A 21,301-nucleotide genomic window follows, 5' to 3' on the forward strand; every position below is an offset into this window, starting at 1 on the left:
CTTGGTTTCCCCTTAGGCCCCTTCTGTGTGTTTCTTAAAATTCAGTTTCAGCCCACTGGTAGCCTTGGGATGGTCAGATCATGAAGTACTTGGCAGCTGGGTATGTGCTGGATTTGTGCACTGGGGCAAGGAGATATTCTCACCTCCCTCCCTGGTTACTGGTATTCTCATGGCCCCTTTGAAAGTCGCTGAACCTTTTGGAGAACAGCCCACAGTGACTTCAAAATCTCTTTCCTGAGTGGTAATAGCTCATTTAGAGCCTGTCATTCTTCATTCAGAATTAAAATTATTTTCCCCCTGTATGCATTAATTTCCCTTTATTGACTTTGTATTTCACTTGCCATCTTATTACTCAGTCAGCAGGCATTATAAGATCTTTAGGTGGAGTTTATAAATCTTTGGCTCTAAGCAGCTGTTTTCTCATAATCTGGCAAACTTTTTAGGCTGAACAGCATTACAAAATTTGCAGTATTCCTAATGCAGGCCTTCATGTCACTTGGGTTAATGCTCCCTAGAAATGCCTGAGCCCCGTTGTGCTAGGTGCTGTACAGACCACAAGCAAGAGTTGTTGTGCTGAAACTGAAGGGATCAAAAGACAAAAATCTGAAGGCTCTGCAGGTACAGTGCAGCCAGTTGAGGTAGCCAGCAAACCTCTCCAGACCCCAGAGAGGGAAGGGCTAACTAACTTCTGCCACATTGATTTTAGGCCCCGATCTGAGCGACCTTCCAGCTTGTTTGAGGCCCCGATTTGAGCGGCCTACACTGCTGGCCCTGCAGGGGTCCAAAGCATAGCCAGTGAGGTTAAGCCCTGTGGAGTGGCCGAAATGTTCCCTCAGTGACAGAGCAACACAAAAATGTGCATGGGATTATGGAAAACTAGCCATAACCTCTCTTCTGACCCAAAGAGTGACCCGCTCCACATTATCAGCAGGCTTCGTTTCTCGCAGAGCTCTGGCTTTTGTTTTGGGTGTTGGTCTGGCAGCTGGATTTAAGGGGCAATATTCAGAAAGGGCAGACTTCAGTCTGAGCTCATGTCATGCTCACTTGCTGAATAATTACTCATGTTTTTCTTGGGCCTGGTGGCCTGGGAAGAATTTCGATGCTGGCCTACCTTTCTGTGGGTCCTTCCTTCGCAGCCTGACGAGACTGTTTTAGAGCGTTTTGGAAAAGCGTTTTTAAAAATAATACTGGCTGACATTTTACATTTTCAAGGCTGAAACTTGTGGGTTGTCAATACTGACTTATTAAAAATAAATAAATTCTTGGAATACATTTTGCCCCTTTGCTTATATTTATAGGAATTCGTTATCCAAAAAAACAGTGAATTGGTGTGAGAGCAGTTTCCTTTCGCTTTATTAGCAAGGAAGTAAATGAAGCTTCCTTTCAGCTCCTCTGAGTGCTGCAAATTCAGTCAACACCTTAACTGCTGAACTGGTTCGTGGAAGGCTGGCTGCTGGCACATCTACAATGCTATCTTGCACAAAATGCCAGCTAGGATATGCAGGAGTATTGCTTTTCTCATCCATAGCTGGGATGGTTAATATCCCTGTGCCACAGGACCTGGAAATGGAGCTTGGGAGAATGAGAGGAGTCAGAGGTAGCTTTTCCTGTAAATGTGTCCTTAATTCATTCAAGAAACTAAACCCACTGTCTGTGCAGAAGGGAAAGTAAATGACCATTTTTTTATTATTATTCAGGCTCAACAACATCTCTGAAATTGTTAATGTGCATTAAATTTAGGTTTGACGTGCAGGCTCACAGCGTTCCCCCTTGGATGGGGTTATATCGTGGGGTTTTGGACCCGCTCAAAAATGGAAGCTCTTTGAAAATGATGAGGACTGAAATGTGTTTCTCCCGCCACTCTGTTTCGATGAAGCATAGCTTGCTCCCTCCTCCCCCTCCAATCCCCCTGCCACACATGTTCCCAATTACTGCCTGCATTGAAGCTGCAAACATTTCTTGTGCATCTAGCTTTCTATATTGAGCGCTGGAAATATATTTTAGTAATTTGTGGGAGAACTATTATGTCCCATGCTGGGAAAATTGTGTTTATGGTTCCTGCAGGGAAACAAGTTCATCAATTCCAGTCCACAACAGTTTTGCAGTTTCTTCCTCCCTTCTTTGTATCTTGGAGCAGTATCGTAAGAACCTCTTGCCCCTGTTGAGTTGAGCCTGGGTTTCTCCTGTCTGAAATAAAAAGCACATGCTCTACAGTCTCTTTTTCAGTGTTGCCCACACAATAATCATTGGGTTTTGGCTGAACACAATAATAGCTACTATGTACCCCAAATATTTGGGTTTGGATGTGCAGTAGCACTCCACTTAGAAAAAGTCAGTTCTGTTTTATTGCTGATAGAATTTCAAAGTCAGTATCCTGCAGCAGAGGGCATTGGAGGAGTAACCGAAGGGAGAATCAGACTTGCCAGTGCTGATGTATAGTGTCTGAATTGGAAGGGAAGCAGGGCTTGCTCTGTTGCTGTTGTTGTTCTCAGCATTTGCATTGTCCTCATCGGATAATCTTTCTGGATCCATTCAGTAAAATGTATTCATGAGCCTTGTTGTGCATTAAATCATGCTTTGTTTTCAACTGTAAACCTTAGGTCCCACACCCACATCTGTAATGCGTTTCTCAACACAGTTGCTGATTTGTAAAAGATAATTTTGTGGTTAAGGAAAACTCTGTTGTACTCCACCTTTCTTTGCTGAAATGAAGTTCAGCTCCAATAGCGAAGCGTTGATCTGAGAATACTGTTGCTGCTGTAAAGAAAAAGTTTTTAAAGCATAGTTACTTTCTGCTTAAATAAATGATGGACTATTTCCAGTGGAAAGAATAGCTTTCGCATCTCTTATGCGGGTGAGCTGGCTCTCAGTAGATGGCCTTTTAACAGTGCTGGCAGGCAGGAATAGCGAAGAGAGAAGAGGAAAAGGTGTGTCTGGATCAATTGGTTAATTGTTAGATAATAAATGAGTCCTTTTCCAATGCACACAAACTGGGCTTCCTTTTCATTTGTTGTTCCAGCTTCCCCTTTAGAGATTTCATTGCAGCATTCTCTCCCAAAGCAGAGAGATCTTGCCTTTTCAATGTAAACATTCATTGACCCTCTATGGAGATTTGAAGAATGACTTCCCTGTCATTAACAGTGATAAAACTGTAAACAATATTGTTAAAGATGCTTTGGGGGAAAATCAAGCCAAAAAGAACAAATTAAAGCACTTGAATGAGAAGTGATGTGCACTATTGTCATCATCCTAGGAGAAGGAAATTAGTACAGGCAGCACTGCAAAGCACGTCAGATGATAGTTTTAACTCTGAAAATAAGTTTATGATTTTTGAAAGTTTGGGGATTCAAACACTTTGCTGTTGCTCTATTGCTTTATTTCAGATGCTTGTTCAGAAAATAAAGCTGGAGGAAGAACAACAATAAAACATGAGCGAAGCGATGCCTGAGATGCTCATTTAATCCCCAATAGCACACTAAATGAGAGTATGATGAGGTTTGGTGTGGTTTTATATACCATGCTGTGCTCAACAGGGATGCTTGCAGACCTGCTTTGTAAATGGGAACTGAGTCATAGCCCGGCCCACAGGACCCGTGTGGGGCAAGGTGTTAGGTTAGTCTCTCTGGAGATGATAGCATAAGTCTGATAGGTTTGGTAGTGGTGGTGGTGGTGATGTTCTTTGGTTTATCGTTTTTAAAAAGTGGCTAAGAACTTGGTCTCATTTTTCCATTTGTAACTCCAAAGACATTGCAGTCAAAATCAGTGGACTAAAATGATTTCTGATGTAATTTACGGGCTCTCCTAAAGGGAACAGAGCCTCCCCTGCTGCTCTGTAGGCTCAGGACAGTAGCGATGCCTGCAGCCCTTGGGACCAGACCCCATAAGCCCGGAGGCACGTTACCACCCACCTTCACAGCAGGCAGGAGCTGGAAAGGCAGCTGTGCCGGGGTGCTTTCACTTCTAAAACAGGATTGGGTTGATGATCACAGCCTGTTTTGTGACTGTCCTCACGTAGCTGGGGCTGGAGGAACGCCTTATCTAAGGCTACTTTATCTTTTGAATATTTCTATTATCAGCTGCTGTCACGTCTCTTGGGCCCGAGGGCTGTGACACTGTTGTTCATGCTGCGAGGGTCTTAGTCCCTTCTCATGGTTGTTCCCAATAACTTTTTTGGGGAGGGAAAGGGGGGAGGATCGGTTTAAATAGACGGTTTTGGTTAACAGAGGAGAACATGCAGAGTCTGTACAGGCAGTTTTCTGCTATGCTTAAAGCAAAACAAGAGCATCTTTGCTCCTCCTGCACGTTAATGGTTATAAAGGTTCCTGCTAATGGTTATAGCACATCAGCATTGCACAGACAGCACCCTGGTGGACGTGTTGGGTCTGCTTTCAAGGCTCTGGATTTCACTGCTGGCAGTGCCAAGCTGGAGAGACCCTCTGCCTGATGTGGGTCTGGTATTTCCCCTTGTGCTGTGCCTCACCTGCTGCCTTAGCACAACTTTCCTTCATTTCATCTACTACAAGGCCTCCAGGTACTTTACTTGGACATGAAGAGTTGTGAATAGTTTGTTTGTTTGTTTGTTTTCTTTAGACCACTTTCCTGGCTTTGTGGGGTTGTACCACTCCCCGGTAGTCCATGGCTCAGCACCACACTGGCAGGAGCTGCAGAAACGTGCCTGGAGCCCGCAGTGTAAAGCTAAATACAGATAGAGCTAGACGGTCCTAATTGGAGTTCTGTGCAACACAGAGACACAGTTCTGCTGTTCTTCCAGATAATAGTGTTAAAGGCAGATTTCTATAAAGAAAAATGTCCTCTGCTTTTGCCCTTTGTCCGTTTTGTATTGAATAAAGCTACCGTTGGATTTGATGAAAGTCAGGAGGGTTGGGAAGAGAGTTGGTGCAAGCCACTAACTGGGTTATGTTCAGTGAATGGCACAGAGAAGAGAAAAAAGAAAAAAAAAAAAAACACATTTTTTTGTGGCTACTTTTTAGAAGAGAAAAAAGAAAAAAAAAACACATTTTTTTGTGGCTACTTTTTAGCTCAGAAAACCATGCAAATAATTTCTGGGCTTTTTTTTTGTTGTTGTATTTCGGTGAACTTTGAAAGTTTGTTGTTGTTTTTTTGTATGTTGTTTTCTTTCCTCCCCCTCCAAAATTAGGAATTTGCATTACAGTGACTCTCCCTGAAAGTTCACTTTTTAAGTTGAGTTTCTGTAACATGATACAGGTCAACCAACAGTGAGGGCTGGAAGAAGAGGACTTTCTCATCCATGTTTTCAGTGTTCAGAACAAAGAATATGCCTTCTTTGCACACTTTGTTGTTGAGGAATATTGTATCTTTAGTGATCCAAAACCAACTTAAGCAAGATCCTTCTATTCCTGCAAAAGGGTTTTGCTTATGTATCTCAGTAACTAGAAAAGTGGGAACTCATGAAGATAGACATCACTAAATTGCTTGCCTTAATACACTTAATTTCCCCTTTTATTGCACATAGGACTCCTTAAGTTGCAAGCAGGGCTTTAGTCAAGCCAAGGGAGGCTTCTCCTGGTGAAAGCTCAACATCAGCTGCTACTTCTGTTAGCAGGTGGGAAAACAGATCCTGGGAGCACTTGCAAGCTGGCAGGATGGGCTGCTAGATGAGGGATAGCCCTGGTCTGTAGTGCCAGCCTCTGTTCCACGTGTGCTTTAGATACTTCTCCGGCACGGCCAGCAGAAAGCTCTGAGCAAACGCTGGTAGCATGGCAATCTCAGATGGTCTGAGTCAGTAGAAATGCATGCACCGTTTGGTAAAAAGGGGTAGCACAAGATGAACGCCAACCTGGTGAGGGTTGAGTGTCCAAGCCCCCAGCTTGTGTCACCACACCGAGAAATCCCAAGGCGGGAGGGAAGCTGTGGCCTTCACCTTGCCTGCTGCGTGCCCTTACCCGAGCTCCCTGGTGATTTTGATTTCTAGACAGGCAGGGAAAATCAGCTAATACTGATATTAGCTGTAATTATTATTAGTAGTAGTACTGATACTGGGGGACTTGAAGTTGCCAAATTCATGTTATGAGAAACATGGGAAATCATTTTGGGGTGTGGAGGAGCACCTGTTATTGACTGTCTGGCTCTGTTCCCCTATGAGCAGGCATGCTGATGCTTTCTGTGCAGGTAAGGGACAAAGATGTATAGTTCCTTCAGTTCATGTTCATGTGTATGCTGATGAATTTGGGATCAGAATTACTGTGTGATGACGGGAGAAAACTAGCACCTTGCAGGCAGCATTAAGCAACATGTCTTGAAGTTTGTAACAGAAGATTAATGACCTAGTAATTTTCTTCTGTTTTCTGTCCCCAGTAGTTAGAGCATGGAGAGATGTCTGCTTTCAGGAAGAAAAGCAGCCAGTTCCATCAGTGGTCTGATACCTGCGTTTTTTCCTGTAATCTAGGAAGTCCAAGTAGTATTTGGGATAGTGAAACCTAACTGAACGCGTTGCCTCCCTCTCATTTCCCCTCCCCTCCAGCCCTCAGTCTTGATTTACTGTGTTCCCCACTTAGGCAGGGGATAAAAATGGCTTTTCCGAGACAGGGAAAAGCCAACACCATGCTGTGCAACTCAAGTATGGCTGCAGGAGAGGGAGCTGGGGTCTGTCCTGGCTCACTTGCTGCCACGGGATTGTTAAACCTGCTCCAACAGCAGCGTTTGCAGAGCACGCAACGTGCATAAGGCAGAGAAATAACCATGTGGTTCCAGGTTGAGCATGAGCATGGTAGTGTGGCAGCCATACGTGCTGTGAAACGTGGTTTCAAAGGCCTGAGATGCGAGTGTAGGACCAGAAACCTAAGTGTATACCTACCTACCAGAGTGCTGTTTGATTCTAATGTCTTCTTATCTTTAAAGTTAGTGGGGGATCTTGTTCCTGTCTGCAAATCTGAGCCATGGCTGCTGATTTCCTCTGTCCCCCCTTGTCATCTGCTGCACCAAGATAAATGAATGCTTCCCAAGCAGAAGGCATTCACCAGTTGAGATTATTTATGGAATGAAGATTTGAGGGGCTCAGTCATGTCAAATTGGAATAGTGCCTTCCATGAAGCGTTTGTTGCTGGCATGAAATTTTTTATATCATTTAAAAACCAGAGGAAGTGTTTCAACGTGAAACTACCAGAAGTGATTTCCTAGTTTTGATTTATCAAGAACTTACTCACTTAACTCCTCTTGCCCCTTTTTGGGAAGTGAGATGGGAGAGAAGAAAAGAAAATGATGAATGAGAAATAGAGGTGGGGTAATCCCATTTGCAATATATTATTTTTTTTGTTACCCCAGGAAATTTGTAATTTGGTGCTACAACTGATTTTTAAACCCTGATGTTCAGAGCCGCTTCCTGTCTGAGCACCAAATAGGCTTTCAGACACATTGGATCTGCCAAACCCCTGTGAACACCCGTATCTAGTATCACTAAAAATCCAGTACGAATGCTAAAACCTTGAGTGAAGCCTTGTGCTTGGATGAGGTGAGGTGCAGTATGGATGCAGATCTGCTGCAGGCTCTGTCCTTGTGCTTTGCCCCCTGCAGCACATTTTTTGTTGTGGATGCTTGCATGGTGCCTTGCAGACTGGAGTCCCAAAGAGCAGATGAACCACTTGCAGATAGCAGGGTGACTTTCCTCGATGTATGGGAGGAGGAACTGCTGCCAAGCACCTGGCTCATTCATCATCTGAGCACCGGCCACAGCAGTAAGGTTCAGATCCAGGTTTTTCATTCAGCCCCGTGCACTAATATAGGTGGTGAATAGTCATGTTCTAAGTAAAAACTGCATAGCAGAGCTCACTTGAAATAATTTATGACCCGGGAAGAAAAATCTGTGCTAAGAATAACTTTTAATTACATCAGGTCAGTAAATTATTCTGCAGATCCATGCCCAGGATGAGCCTAGGGTGTAAGAGATGCGTTAACTTCACTACGTCCACACCTAAAGTCACTGTTTTGTGCATCGTTCTCGCGAAGTTCAAGAAAAATTCTCTATATTTAGCCCCTTAGTGGACAAATAACAGATGAGCGCAGTAACACTTGCATGGTCTTAAACTGCATTTATATTTCCTGCAGTACATCTCTGCTGAGCACCGCAGGCTTTTTTCCTGTTCGCAGTCGTGCTGGGATGGGAAACCAGCACGGTCACATTCATCAGGTGGAGTGGTTTAATGAGGGAGCTGCACTTGGGTGGACTCAGACCTTTCATCTCCCTTAGAGTCTCCTTCACTAAGCTGAGTTTTCCACTCTGTTCCAGCACGTAACATGCGTTAGTTTCTTCACATGGTGTATTCTTACTCCTACTTCAGTGTATTACTTTGCTTTTGGCAAGAATTTATTTCTACACATAAGTCGAGATAAAACAGATTTTCTTACAGGATCTTTCTAAATATGATGGTGGAAGTGTATTGAAGGGGGGGAAAATAAGCCGGCCAAGTTGCATGTTGCTTTCTAATTGTTTTTTTAGGAAATATTAAAAAAAAATCAATGCTATCATGACAAATGAAAGAAAAAGTTGTTTTAGTTTCTAAAGTAACAGTTTTAGAAAGCAATACTGCAAACTTCGTGCTTTGACTACTGAAAGCATCATGACTTAGACTTTGCTAGTCATACAAAATAAACTCCCAAGTGTGGGTTTATAGAACAACAACAACAAAAAAAATCTCCTGAGGTTGTGTTGCAAGATAACTCTTGAATATCATAGCTTTGTTAAATCCGCAGCTTGGGAAGTCTGGACTGACCAAGTCTGTCTCCAGAAAAATGGAAGTCATACCAGAGTTACTAGTCAGTATTGTTCCAAGCTACTGCTAATCTTTCATTTACAGCAGTAATTTGATTTGCATGGGCTCTTGCAGTCCAGACCACATGGAACTGTTCTGATGAAGATATGAACCACGGTTTGATACTGCTTTAATGAAGGCAAGTACAGTAGGCACCCAGCTGACATTTTTTCTGTGTCCTGGCTTCATCAGTAATCTGTACTTAAAATCAGTATTTTTTTGAGCACATCCACATCCTTCCCCCCCTCTTTTTTTTCTTTCCTGTTTTCTGTATTGCAGGCATCCTTTTTGTGTTTGATCTTGATTTGCATTCCTTCAATAATGCAGATCATTCTTCAATTATTCTATTCCCAGTTGTCTCAAGGTCTAAATAAAGGCTTTAGATAACTTCCCCAGCTACAGAAAAGGGGCAAGGGGAGGGGTTGACTGAAGGTCCCCCTTTTCAACTGTACACAATGTAATCTGTAGTTTAAACTGTCATTATTATTACGGATTAGACAAGACCGTCATGGTTATCGTGTTGGAAGTCTTGGCATAGCACAGGCTGTAGGACTTCCCAGAATTCGTCTGTTTGTGAGTACTTGCTTTCCTTGGCCACAAATCTGTTAGTTTTGTTCTGTTGATTTTGAAAATGATTAACTTTCTGTAATGAACCAAACTCTGCTATCACAGTGGCTCTGTAGGCAGTCTCTGAATGTATTTGCTGATGTCTGTGTCTCAGATCCGAGCACAGCTAACGACGGGGAGGAATGTCACCACCGTCCTTTGACCGTTTCTAAGGGTGCTGTGCTATCTTCAGAGTTGCCCTTGGCATGGGTGGTCATGCAGAGTTTTACACAGTTCATACAAAAAATAGTGCTCCTTTTAACAGGGTAGTAGCCTTCTCATACCAAACTTCAGAACTACGTTACCGTAAGAAAGGTGGATCTATTGCTTTCTGACCTTGACGTTGAGTAGAAAGCGAACAGGCAACTAATGCAAGGGGCGTTTTTGTCTTTGGAGTTCAGCTAAGCTGTACTTCGAGTCTCACCAAAAAGATGGCAAAGTGTTTTGGCTAACAAACAGATAGACTGTTTAGAAAACACCAGCCATTTCACTGTTTGCAATTTTCAGTGCTATTTGACTGTATAGTCTTGTAATTAGATGGTGTAAAGTACTTAACATGTTACACAAATATGTCAAAACGCATTAACAGCACAAGTGTTCTTTACTGCTTTCCTAGATGCATTTCACAATATGTCGTACTAGAATTCACCTCTTGTCATTATTTATAAAACTGCAAAGAAGTTAAGATCACCAGGATAGAAATGATTAGCATGAGACTGTCTTTCTATGCTAAGAATATATATTATCATAATAATGTACAGAGTGAAGCATATAAATCCTTTCTCAACTAAAACAAGAAGACAGCCTGGAATAAAACCCAACAAATTGTTTTTCCATATTCACTCGGATCAGCTTTCTGCTGCTACTTCTTAACTCCCATTCAGATCAACTGCTTCTTTGCAGACTTTTGGGTTACCTCCAAACTTTGCATTTGAATGCCTTTTAGCCATTATGTCGCTTTTGAATGGTACTCAGCTGTGCTTTCTGAATTGTGGGGAGGCCGGATGCCCACCTGCTTCTGGGAAGGGTCTTTTTCCATAAAACAAACAGCTTTGCAACCCTTTACCCTGCCTAGGCAACAATTAATTGAGTGATTTCCTTATAAATGAGAAGATGGGACTTGTGGTTTCCTTAAAGCCCATCATCTGTGCTGAACTTCCCAATAACCCCTAGCAGTGTCCCCTCAGACACGTCCTTGTGTGTATGACCAGACCCAGGGAAGTTGTGTCGATTCCTTGTGATCCAGGCAGGTCTGGGGAGCAAATATCTGGAGGAGACGCTTCTGGTGCCAACCTGCAAGTGAGGCCAATGGGGATGCTCTCCTGCCCGCTTGCCTCTCCCGGGGAGGCTTACAGGCTGTTTGCAAACTGAAACGATGCTTTTGCTGCATCCTACACATGCTTTCCGGCTCTGTGCAAGCTCGGGTATTACTTCCATACACAGTGTAAGCTTTGCAGTTTCAAAGATCTAATCTAATAATAGATTGGTCTACATTTGCTGCGTTGCCAGAAAAAGACATATGTTGTCAGGCAGTCGAAGTCAGCAACAGTGCTGAAGTGGAAATGTGCTGAAACATGAAGAAGGCAGAAATCCAGAAGAATCTATCCAAGGTTTGGCTATTAGGGAACTAAAAATATTTTCTTCTTTACATATATATGCTTTCCATACGTAGTTAGAGAAATGCTGCTTGTCTGATGTCTCAAAGCGATTAAAGGGCATTTCCTTTCCTTTCTTGGCTGTGGTGTGAGAATACAAGATGCTGGTGGCATTCAGCTTTTCTAGGACTGGTGTAAGAGGGAAGAGAAATGGCTGGAATAGCTTGAATGGAAGAGGCACGTGTAGTATGGCACACAAAGAAATACGATATTGGGCTCCTTCTGTCACTGATGCCTCAAGACAATTTGAGTTTCACTCAGTGGAAATAGATGCGACGGTAATAAATTTTCCTGTGCCATATATTTATTACACAATGTTTGCAATTCCAATTTTTCATTTTTAGCTTTTCCCTAAGAAAAAATGCACGGTTGGCTTGAACAAAGCAAATATATACCCCAAGAACTACTGGTCTTTTGTGGGCTGGTAAAAAGACTGCTTTTAAAGTCAAATAGCTCTGCGCTGCTGACCTTTTGCAGAAATGCTGTGAGGTGGCGATTGGGCTTGGAGCTGGGATATGAAGATGTGAGGTTTTGACATGCTTTCTGAGCCAGCAATTATGGAATTTCATCTGTACGTATCCTTTAAATATCATCACTTTTAGATGTGTGCTAAGAAAATGGCATCTGTCAACATTCATGCTTTTTCTGCTGGGTCAGTGTGTGCACACATACGTTCATTACCATTGTGGAACAAAATTTCTCTGTAAATCTCATCGCAGATCAGAGAAAGCTGGTGTTGTTTTTGTTGCTTTGTTTTTTTTTAATATTAACGTTTCCTCCTTTAAGACCATTAGGTTCTCCCTTGTCAGCATGCATGTGGGTAGGCGGCCTGTTAGTTGCAAATAATTTTATTTCAGTGACTTCTCCAGGGAATTCATCTGCTAAATAATAAATATTGATACCTCCTGGGAGCCACCTGGAGCAGCATACCAGAAGTCCCTTTTACCCACCATAGATCACCCATCACAGGTAGCATCCTTGTGCAGTTAAGAAGTGAGAATAAAAAATTGGGGCTGCTACTGTTTTCTGCTTCTCTTGGCACTATTCCTGGAGAGAGTTGAGTTAGTAAATGTGGCTGTCACGGTAGCTATTACCAATGACACAAAATAATTAAGTTGTGGTTTCTGTTGTGGTGGGGCCACTGCTGTATTTTATAGTGATACATCTGTGCTAGGAGGGAGAATGTCATGCTTCATTGTCCTGACAGATGCTTCTAGGAAAGCAGGACGAGTCTGTAGAGGCAGGTTGTCCGGTATTTTCCATTTACATGAAGTCCTGTAGGTTGCGTGGCAGATCGCTAATAGAGCTGCGTGTTGTTTCTTTGGCTTTCCTGCTGAGGTGATGGGGAGGGCAGCAGCCATCTCGTTTTCCTGCCTGTTGTTTTTGGAGGGGAGAGCTGCAATCTTTGTTCTTTTCAGCCAGTCAAAAGACAGCCTATGCCAGTTCTTAGTCTGATCCCCTAATCAAGTGGATGCCTCTGTTTTCTGATGTGGGGCCACCATTGTGGGGCACCTGGCTTCCACAAGACCTGAAGACTTTGGGACACAGGTGCTGAGAAGCCCTGGTAGTGTGTGCTTGGTGAGTCCTGCTGAGTTGTACGGCGTACAGAAATTACACTGTAAATGCACTGTGAAATTTGGGGACCTTAAGAAAAATCCATATTTTGCCAACATTTAAATACTTTCTATAGCTGGCCTCAGATAAATCTGATAACATTACAAAGTGCAGTTTCAAAATCCTGCTCTTTGCCACCTCTCCAGTGACTTGGGCTGCAGATGCGGTCTGGGCGCTCTGGCGTGCTGCTGGGGACCAAGGGTAGAGGAGCAGAGGTGGAGGAGGTCTTTTTTCAAGTAGACTTTGCTGTACGTAGGTTGGTGTGTGCCAGGGGAAAATAAAATCCTTCAGCTCTCCGTGACGTTAAACCTTAAGGCTGAGGCTTTTCTTGTTTGTTTGTCTACAGCTTGAGAACCTCACGTCACTTCTATTTTGTGTCTCGTGTTAGGGGTGACATTGGGCTCGGTGTTGAAGGAGATGGAGAGGCCGTGCCTCGTGTGGCCTGAGGTGTGAGGAGATGGGCGTGGGGCAGAGCAGAGGCAGCAGAGGATGGAGAGGAGGGAAGCGTGCCCTTGGGCTTGGGTGCACGGCTTGCTGCCCTTTGTCTCTTCACCTGCAGCCCCCCCAGGGAGGGAGGCTTCCTGCAGGGATCAGCAGCGGGATTTGGGATGCTGTCTGCTCCTGGGAAGAGGCTCTGAAGCAGTAGGAAGAGGTGCAGGGGCTTTGTTTGAGAGATCAGCCTTCAAACATTGATGTGGCAAGAGGGGTTCACGTGTGAACCATGGGGAGGCTTTTGGAGTAGGTCGGAGTGATCAGTGGGTAAGCAGAGCCTTTTGCTCTGTGTTGGGGCAACACAGCAGGTCCTGGGCTGTGATGGAGAGCCTTAAGGGGTACGGTAATTAAGAAAAGTAGCTAATAACTAAGTCATACAAATAATATGTGTTTTACCAGCTCCATGGTGTATGGGCAGGCAGCAGGGAATGTGGGTCACGCAGCGTGAGTGGCTGAGCCAGGAGTAAAGTCTACGTCTGTTAATGCCCTGGGCCACTCCGTACGCACCAGGCTGTGGCTCTTTTCTCCAGCAGAGCTTGGGGAGGGGAAGGGCCTCTGCTTTAGCTGGAAGGCCTCTGCTTTAGCTGGAAGACCTCAGCTCAAAGGCTAATCCTGTTCTGCTGTTTGCCTTTGCCAGGTGCAAGTTCTTCAGCCTCACGGAAACCCCAGAGGACTACACCATCATCGTGGATGAAGAGGGCTTCCTAGGTAGGTGTCAGCGTGCACCGCTCCGGCACCCGACCCGCGGGGAGGAGGAGGATGTGTCAGTTCTTGGCGAGATCATAAGGAAGAGTGTTTGTAAAACAGCTCTGTTTGTCACTGCTCGTGGTGCAGCTACAGAAGGTGCTTTGATCACTTAAGCACGCTGTCTGTGCTGCTGTGCTGTACAAGGCGTCTCGCACGCAGAATATGAATGTGCTTTAATGCCAGGAGAAGAGGACACACAAGTCTTAAAGAGCAGCTTAAGCATATCTGAAAAAGCAAAACCATCTGCATATTATTATGTTAAAATGAGCTGGCCTTTGTTCCCAAGCCTCTGCGAGCACACCACATCTTGCACCTCCAGCTTGTTCCTCCAACCTCCCTCTTTAAAAGGAGCAGTTGAGGATGAGCGCTTGGTATCAGCCCCACACCCATCGCAGTGCCGCGGAGTTGCGAATCAGCTCCTTTGGCTGATTGCTGAAAGCTGTGATTTATCCCTCTTCTCACACCCATCTCTGTCCAGACTGTGTGCCACCAATGCCCACGGAGGCTGAAGGTCTCTCTCTGCCCACATCCAAAGTGGAGCCAGGTGGTTGTGCGCCAAAGAAGGCGCTTGGGAGCTGCAGATGCTTGGTGTTGGGCAAGTGTGGATGGAGAGAATAGTTTGGCTTTGCGGATGGAAATAGTTTGTAATAACATTTATCATGTGGGGAGGTTTTGTTTGTAGCAGTGTTATTGAGGTAGTGGAATGAGGAAGTGTTGTGCAGCTATTATTATTTTTGTTCAATTGCTGCTTTCTGTGGTTGGAATTCAAAGTCTACACATTTTACCGGTTTGGAGAAAATTCATTAAAATATGAACAGGAAGGATTTCATTCCTGAATAGGAATTAACTGCCAAGTAGCTACTTGCGACACTAATATTCAATGGTTCTGTGATACCCAGGTCCTAAAGAGAAAATTAGGAACTATACCATCTTTACTTAGTACAGATTCAATGTTTTATAATCAATACCATTGCTGAATTATTCCCCCTTCTGTTTCAGGAGTACTCATAAACATACAATAAATTATTACGTTTTGGAATACTATAATGGTGGCTTAAACATTTTTCTAAAATAATCATTATGTTGACAATAGGTGGATGGATCTTGACAGCTATTGCTGTTTTGTAGTTTGGGAGTTGTGGGGTTTGCTTGGAAGTGGAAGTCATGTGTTCTGGTTTTGTTCCCAAATGATGTGGTGACTTACGATCCTGCTGCCAGAATGTCCCTTGTTGTATTTGTTCAGGTGGCATATGCATGAACGTTTTATTGCTACTATTGATAGTATTGGCTTTTCTATTATGGGTGTTAGCTAGGTGAGATGAATTCAGATTTGGTCTCCCTATTATAGTAGAATGCAAAACCTACCTCTAAGAGCTTAATTATGAGAGAGAAGTCACCAAAGGAGGAGAAATTTTTTCCCAAGGACTGCAGCATGTGGCAGAGCAAGAAATCTAGAGATTCCCCTCCTCAGGAGGGAGTCTGCATCACTGAACCTGTGCTGTCCATGTGGATTTGCTCACCCCCAGTGTCATATTAATGCTGTGATATCCGTGGGGCTCACTTCTCTGCCCAGCTGGCACAAGGTAGATCCCTCAGTTCAATCACTGGTGGCAAATCTGTATTGCCACCACCCCTGCGCGGCCTCTAGCGTTACCAGGCCATGCTGCTGTTTGTCTCTCTGGAAATGATTCCGGCTTGAAACAAAGGTAAGCTCAAACAGAGGTTTTGCTCATCAGTAGTGGGGGATTGTGTTGCACTGTGTGCCAGTGGTTGTACTTAGAGCAAATCCTGGGTCCAGCCAGTCCTGTGTCCTCGAGGAACTGCATGTCCTGCTGCTGCCCCAGCTTTTCTCTGTGAACCAGACAGTGCTGCCGCACTCCAAAGCAGCAGTCCTCTCTGCTTGCACCCTTTTGACTTTGCTACCTTGGTTCTCATGTGCATGAGAATTTATTGCTGGTAGTTACAGTACCCATGTAGCTTCTGTTGGCTTATGGTTTTGACAGCATGTAGCATCCCTTTTGTCAAATGCATGGTGTGCAGTTGGGGTGTTAAAGCGGAGATTTGCAGGGGTAATGGTCATCTTACAGGCAATGCAGGGGAAAGAGGGAAGGAAGGGGCACATGAAGGTGATCCTCTGCTTCAGCAGGGCATTGAAGTCAGGTGCAAAACTCAGCATGAGTAGTAGTGTCACAGAACTGGCAGCTTCATCACCTTACCTTTGCTGTTAAGTGAAAGACTTCTGCTGGCAAGACTTGTGTTAGGAGAGTTTGAATGATGCAGAGGACACAACCCCGTTCCCTTAGGGACTGTGTCCAGCCAAACCTCTTCTTTCTGAATTGTCACCACCCCATCCAAAGCTGCTGTCTCAGGGTTAGCCCTGCTGGGATATCCCCACTGTTGCTTCATCCCTGTTTCTAATTTCCACGTGCTGCAAAGTTTTCCATGGTCTGGAGGAATTCAGGACCTAAGTGTGAAAGAGTTTTGCTTCGCTCCCTGCTTCCCCTCACCCGGTGGCTATAAGCCTCCAAGGAGGAGGAATCTCACTCGGCCTTCACATAAAAAGTGCAATCAGCCCATGGACTCAGGGAGGATCCAAACCTGTACGAGCTGCAGCCTCCCACCTCCTTGCAGAGCAGTACGAATCATCCCTGCCTCAAGTGGATCAGCTGCCTCTTGGTCTCACTAGAGAGGCACTGGGTTCAGCTCCAGGATTGCAGGGCAAGTTCACCTTTGGTGAGCAGTGTCAGCTGCAAGTCCATCAGCAAGAAGTTTTTTTGTGTTTTTTTTGTTTGTTTGTTTGTTTTTGCTCTCCAGGTAATTTTTCTTCTTGCAAGGCTTAACAAACTTGATGCAAGTTTCTGAAAGGTAGGCATTTCTGTGAGGAAAGTTGGGGCTTTTCTCTCTCAGGCACTGATATGATTTTTTTGCCGTGGCAGCAGCGAGAAGATTGCCCTGGAACCTTGAGTTAGCCAGGCCCCTCGTCCTGCGCGGCACAAACAGTACTGCGGGGAGAAGAATAGGCTGGAGAAATACTGGCACTTTCAGCAATCCTTGAGGTTAACACTTCAAGCATACTGACATGCAGTAATCATTCTTAACTGTTTTGTCAAAAAATAATCCTCAGGCTTGTTTCCCTGAGAGAAGCAAGTGAGCTGGGCTGGGAAAGAAGTCATTACTTCTCCCCAGAAAACGTCTGCAGTGCAAAGCCGTAACCTGCTTAAGCATTCATCATGCTGGAAGGGAATGGCCACAGCCTAATTCTTTGCTTTAATTCCCTGGCGCTGAGGTGGGGATTAGATCTGCACAGAACCTTGTTTGTTCCAGGCACCGTTTCTTGGGCTTTGGCCTGTTAATGGGGAAGAATTTTATTCAGCAAAATGACACAGGGGGACCGTGCACAGAAGGCTCTTTTCCTGGCTGATGCCGAGATGAATTAGCAGAAGGAGCTTGGCCGTGGGCCCTCCTGTGTGAGGACAAGTGGCTCGGCTGCTGGGCTGCGTGGACAGTCATGTAAAATCCTTGCGTTTATCACCTGCTGTGGAGCCAGCACATGGCAGAAAAGTCAAGTGGCTGCTGCTTCCTGACGTACAGGAATATTTGAGTTTCATTTGCTTTTTTTCCCAAGGTTTGGCCGAAAGCAGGAGCTACCTGTGCGTGGTGCAGATATTATCACAGCCCCTGTGCTCGCTGCACAGTCTGTCCCTCTTCCTGCCTCCCTCCATCATCACGGGTTTTAGTTGTCTCACACAGTGAAAGCAAAGCACACCTGGAGATAGCCATGCTCTCTGAAACCCTCTGTACGTGCACTGGGAAACAGTTGCTGGCATTGTGGTGCTATCCTGGAGGTGCCATCTGGATAAAATGGTGGGTTTGGGAGGATGATGGTGTGGCAGCGTTCATCCAGTGGCATTCCTAGCAGCTGTCATGTCCAGCATCTCTACCATGTATCCAGAGGACCTTTTACTGGGGGGAAAAGGGCATTTTGGGTGTGTGGTTTGTTATACTCATCTCTTTTCTGATCCTGGTGTCTTAGCTGGTTTGTTTGCAGTTGTGTTCTTCCATTTTTTTTTCTTCCCCTGGAAGTCCACTTCTAGGTTTAGCGATAGTTCTGCTTGGGTAGCTCAGCGAAGAGCCGTTCATCTAGCCCCCCATTTTACATTGTTTCTCTAATTGTACAGCACAGTGTGAAAGGAAGAATTAATGCTCTCCCTCAGCCACCTGCATTCTCTATAAGCCATATGAAGGAAGAGCCCACCCAGTGTCACCTGTATAAGTTGGTCCAGTTGCGTGGATGTGAGAGATGTCTGTGGTTTACCTTCAGATTATTTATTTTTTCTGTATCTCTTGCATCTGCTTGAAACAAAGTTGGGGGGTTTGCAAAGACTTTCCCAGAATGACCACCACAGGGCCCTGGCTCTGTGCTAGGGCAGAAGGAGGTCCTCTATAACAACATCTCTGGGGCAAGATAGTCACTGCACCTAGAAGGCAACAAGCTCTAGTTTCTGAGTTTCTGCCCCATTCATGATGGAAAAAGAAGTCCCCCTTTTTGACACCTCTTTAAGGGCAGCATGTGGAGTTTGAAGGCGTCTTTCCCCATTGCAGGGAGAGCACTGAGCCTGTTGCTGCCTTGACCCAGCCTCCTCTGTGACCTTGGCAGCTGTTGAGTTGCTCCATGAACATCTGCATAAAAGGGTTTTGTGACAGTCTGTCACCCAGGTGAAGCTGTCCTGAACAGTGTAAAGCAGCCTCTTGCTAGGCAAGCACGCTGCCTGCCCAGCCTTGGCATTGGGCTGGAGGCCCTTCCATGCAGTTTTTCTCTGCAGGCAATGAACTTAAGAAGTATCAGAGAGGGGGAAAAGAAATCAAATGCTGAGGTTAAGGGAGGAGTGAATCCCTGTGGTTTCTGGGCTGGCAAACATGCTTCTTCCAGTTTAAGGGAACTGAGGGTGAGTAGGGGAATGCAGCACTTTGTACTCTGGGCTTCTGTCTCCCAGAACCAGCCAGCCCATTTCATGTTGGCCACTGCCAGTAGCAGACTTAGGTCCCGACTGATCTCTTCTGGATGGGAAGCAGGGGAAGGGTACTTGGATTTCAGTACTGAAGCAGCAGGGGGAAACATCTCCTTTGGTGCAGATCCCCTGTGTAAATGTAGAGCAAGGCTGTCAGTCTCTCCACACGTGGGTTCACCTCAAAGTGGAGGTGGCAGTCCTTCCTTTAACCTTCTTGGGCTGCCTAATATGGGTGGTGACTTCCCGAAGGCCAGAAATCCGTGTATTTACACAGCTTCCAGAAGGAGGAGGCTACTAATCTCAGACCTCACAGTAAATTGCCCAGTAAGTTAAGAATAATGGAACTATTTGAAAAGCCTTGACTAGTTAGAGTGGCAGAGATTTTGTCAGAATTCTTAAAACGTTGACCTCATTCTAATAAAAAGAAAGGATAAAAAGAAAAAAAGCCCCCCTGCTGGCAGTGCTTTGTTTTGATAACCATCATCTTCAGACAACCTGTTCCCTATCTGACCTTGGACTCAGGACCATCATATACTTTAGTACCACGTTGAGTCCCTTTTTCAATAACATCAAAATGGTAAATTGCTTTCAGTATCCTCTCTCTCATCCTGTATATAAAATGGACAAGAAATCAGCTTATAAATAAGTGCAAGCACAGAACCCATCTAGCTGAGAGCAATCTGTAACTTTATTTAAAGATACTCGGGGAAGCAAGCTATTAGATGCATCTGGGTTTTTTTGAATATTTCTCCTGTAACTATTTCTCCTTTAATTTTTTATTGCCCAGTGACTAGGCCTTTGTATCTCAGGCACGGTGGCTTAATTTGCTTGCTGACATTTATAGCGCTGAATTCCTTCCCCTGGACCGCCAGGAGAGCCGGCTGGTTGCTAGGCAGAAGATGTTTTTCTCTATTAAACACGTGCACAATCACTCTCCTTTGGATCTCTGTATTGGCCAGACTATACTGTGTCTGTGGTTTTCAGTTTTTTTTTAAGTAATGTGGTATTAATGACCTAAATACAAATCAAAAACACGGGGATTTGACTACGGGCTAATGAGGGATATGTGCTTGCTCAGAAGGGTTTTTGCTGCAATGCATGTGTGTCAGTGTAGATCAATATGCATGTTGGGGAGCTGTGATGATGTGGGATTTCTGACCCCTCCTGAGAGGCAGTAAGGTTTGGTACTTAAATCTTTTGGGGGAAGGGAAGATGAGAAATCTGTAATATTCCAAGGTCTGGTTTGTGTCACCTGGGTAAAGGAGCACTTCAGCTTCTCCTTAGTGCTGACATGTGAGTGGGTTTGCAAATCTTGATCGCACATATTCCTTATGTTTGTAGCCTGCCACGTAAAGACTTTTGGTCCAGTTTCTCTGCTCCTATTTAAAGAAATACTGCATAAATAAGACATATTTTTCACTGTTTCTTCCTGCAGATGGGTGTGTATCAATATCTATTTTTGTTTCACAGCCCATGGTGAGAAAGCCCAGACATCTCTTCCTGAACCACTTGACTGGCCATGATTTCCTCCTTTAAATTTATTACATCTTGGCTGCTTCCTAACACTTTCCAATCTGAGACAGATGAGTAGATAGATACCATGGCTTGCTCTTATCAAGCCACTCTTATAAATGCAGGACCTAAAAAATGCTTTTCTGGCTGAAACAATGGAATGATTCACTGAAATTTTAGGCCGATCTCTAAAAGCAAGATACAGCTCAACAGAGATGTAGCAGCCCTGCTTATTTGTTTCTGCTGGAGAGCATTTGGCCATTTGCATGCTGTTTCCACCAGTGGATTTATATATATATATATATATATATATATATATATATATATAGAGAGAGAGAGAGAGAGAGAGAGAGAGAGAGAGAGAGAGAGAGAGAGAGGACATAAGGGGAGTTGGTTGATTTGGTTGATTGCCTGTGTCTGGAGCTAATTGCAGTGTGCTGCCTTGGTGGAGACAAGCCAGGGCAGCAAATGGTGCACCCCATGGCCAGGAAGGGACAAGGCTGAATTTACCCTGTAAAACTTTTTGAGCATTTGTATATTGAAATATTGGTAAAACTGCAATTTGTCATTTTTTTTCTGTGCTTCCTAAGTGTTTTTTTTTATAGAACACCCTGTGAGAGATGAGGAAGTGCTGTTACCCCCCACCACAGGTCAGGAACTGAAGCGCAGGGAGAGCTGAGCATCTTTCCCAAGAGGGATCAGTGATACGGCAGTGAAATAAACTCCTTTTCCCAAGGCTGAAAGCATCCAACCCTCAGTTCCCAAACTCTGCTAGTAAGTTAGACCACACCATAAGTTTCAAGCCTCACTTCTCTCAGGTTCATCACCTGATGAGGAACTGGACTTCCCCACCTTGGCATCCCCTTCATAAGTGCTGTGA

At 44.6% G+C, this 21,301-nt stretch overlaps 1 protein-coding gene across 1 annotated transcript in view; it reads left to right on the forward strand.

Moving 5' to 3' along the window:
- Positions 1-21,301, forward strand: part of CASTOR2 (cytosolic arginine sensor for mTORC1 subunit 2) — a 119,042-nt gene that overhangs the window by 50,788 nt on the left and 46,953 nt on the right. The window contains exon 2 of the mRNA XM_035559097.2: positions 13,791-13,861. Coding sequence (XP_035414990.1) covers positions 13,791-13,861 — 71 coding nt within the window. The remainder of the gene's footprint in view (positions 1-13,790; positions 13,862-21,301) is intronic.

Source organism: Cygnus atratus, chromosome 20 (assembly GCF_013377495.2).
Source record: "Cygnus atratus isolate AKBS03 ecotype Queensland, Australia chromosome 20, CAtr_DNAZoo_HiC_assembly, whole genome shotgun sequence".
Lineage (NCBI taxonomy): Eukaryota > Metazoa > Chordata > Aves > Anseriformes > Anatidae > Cygnus > Cygnus atratus.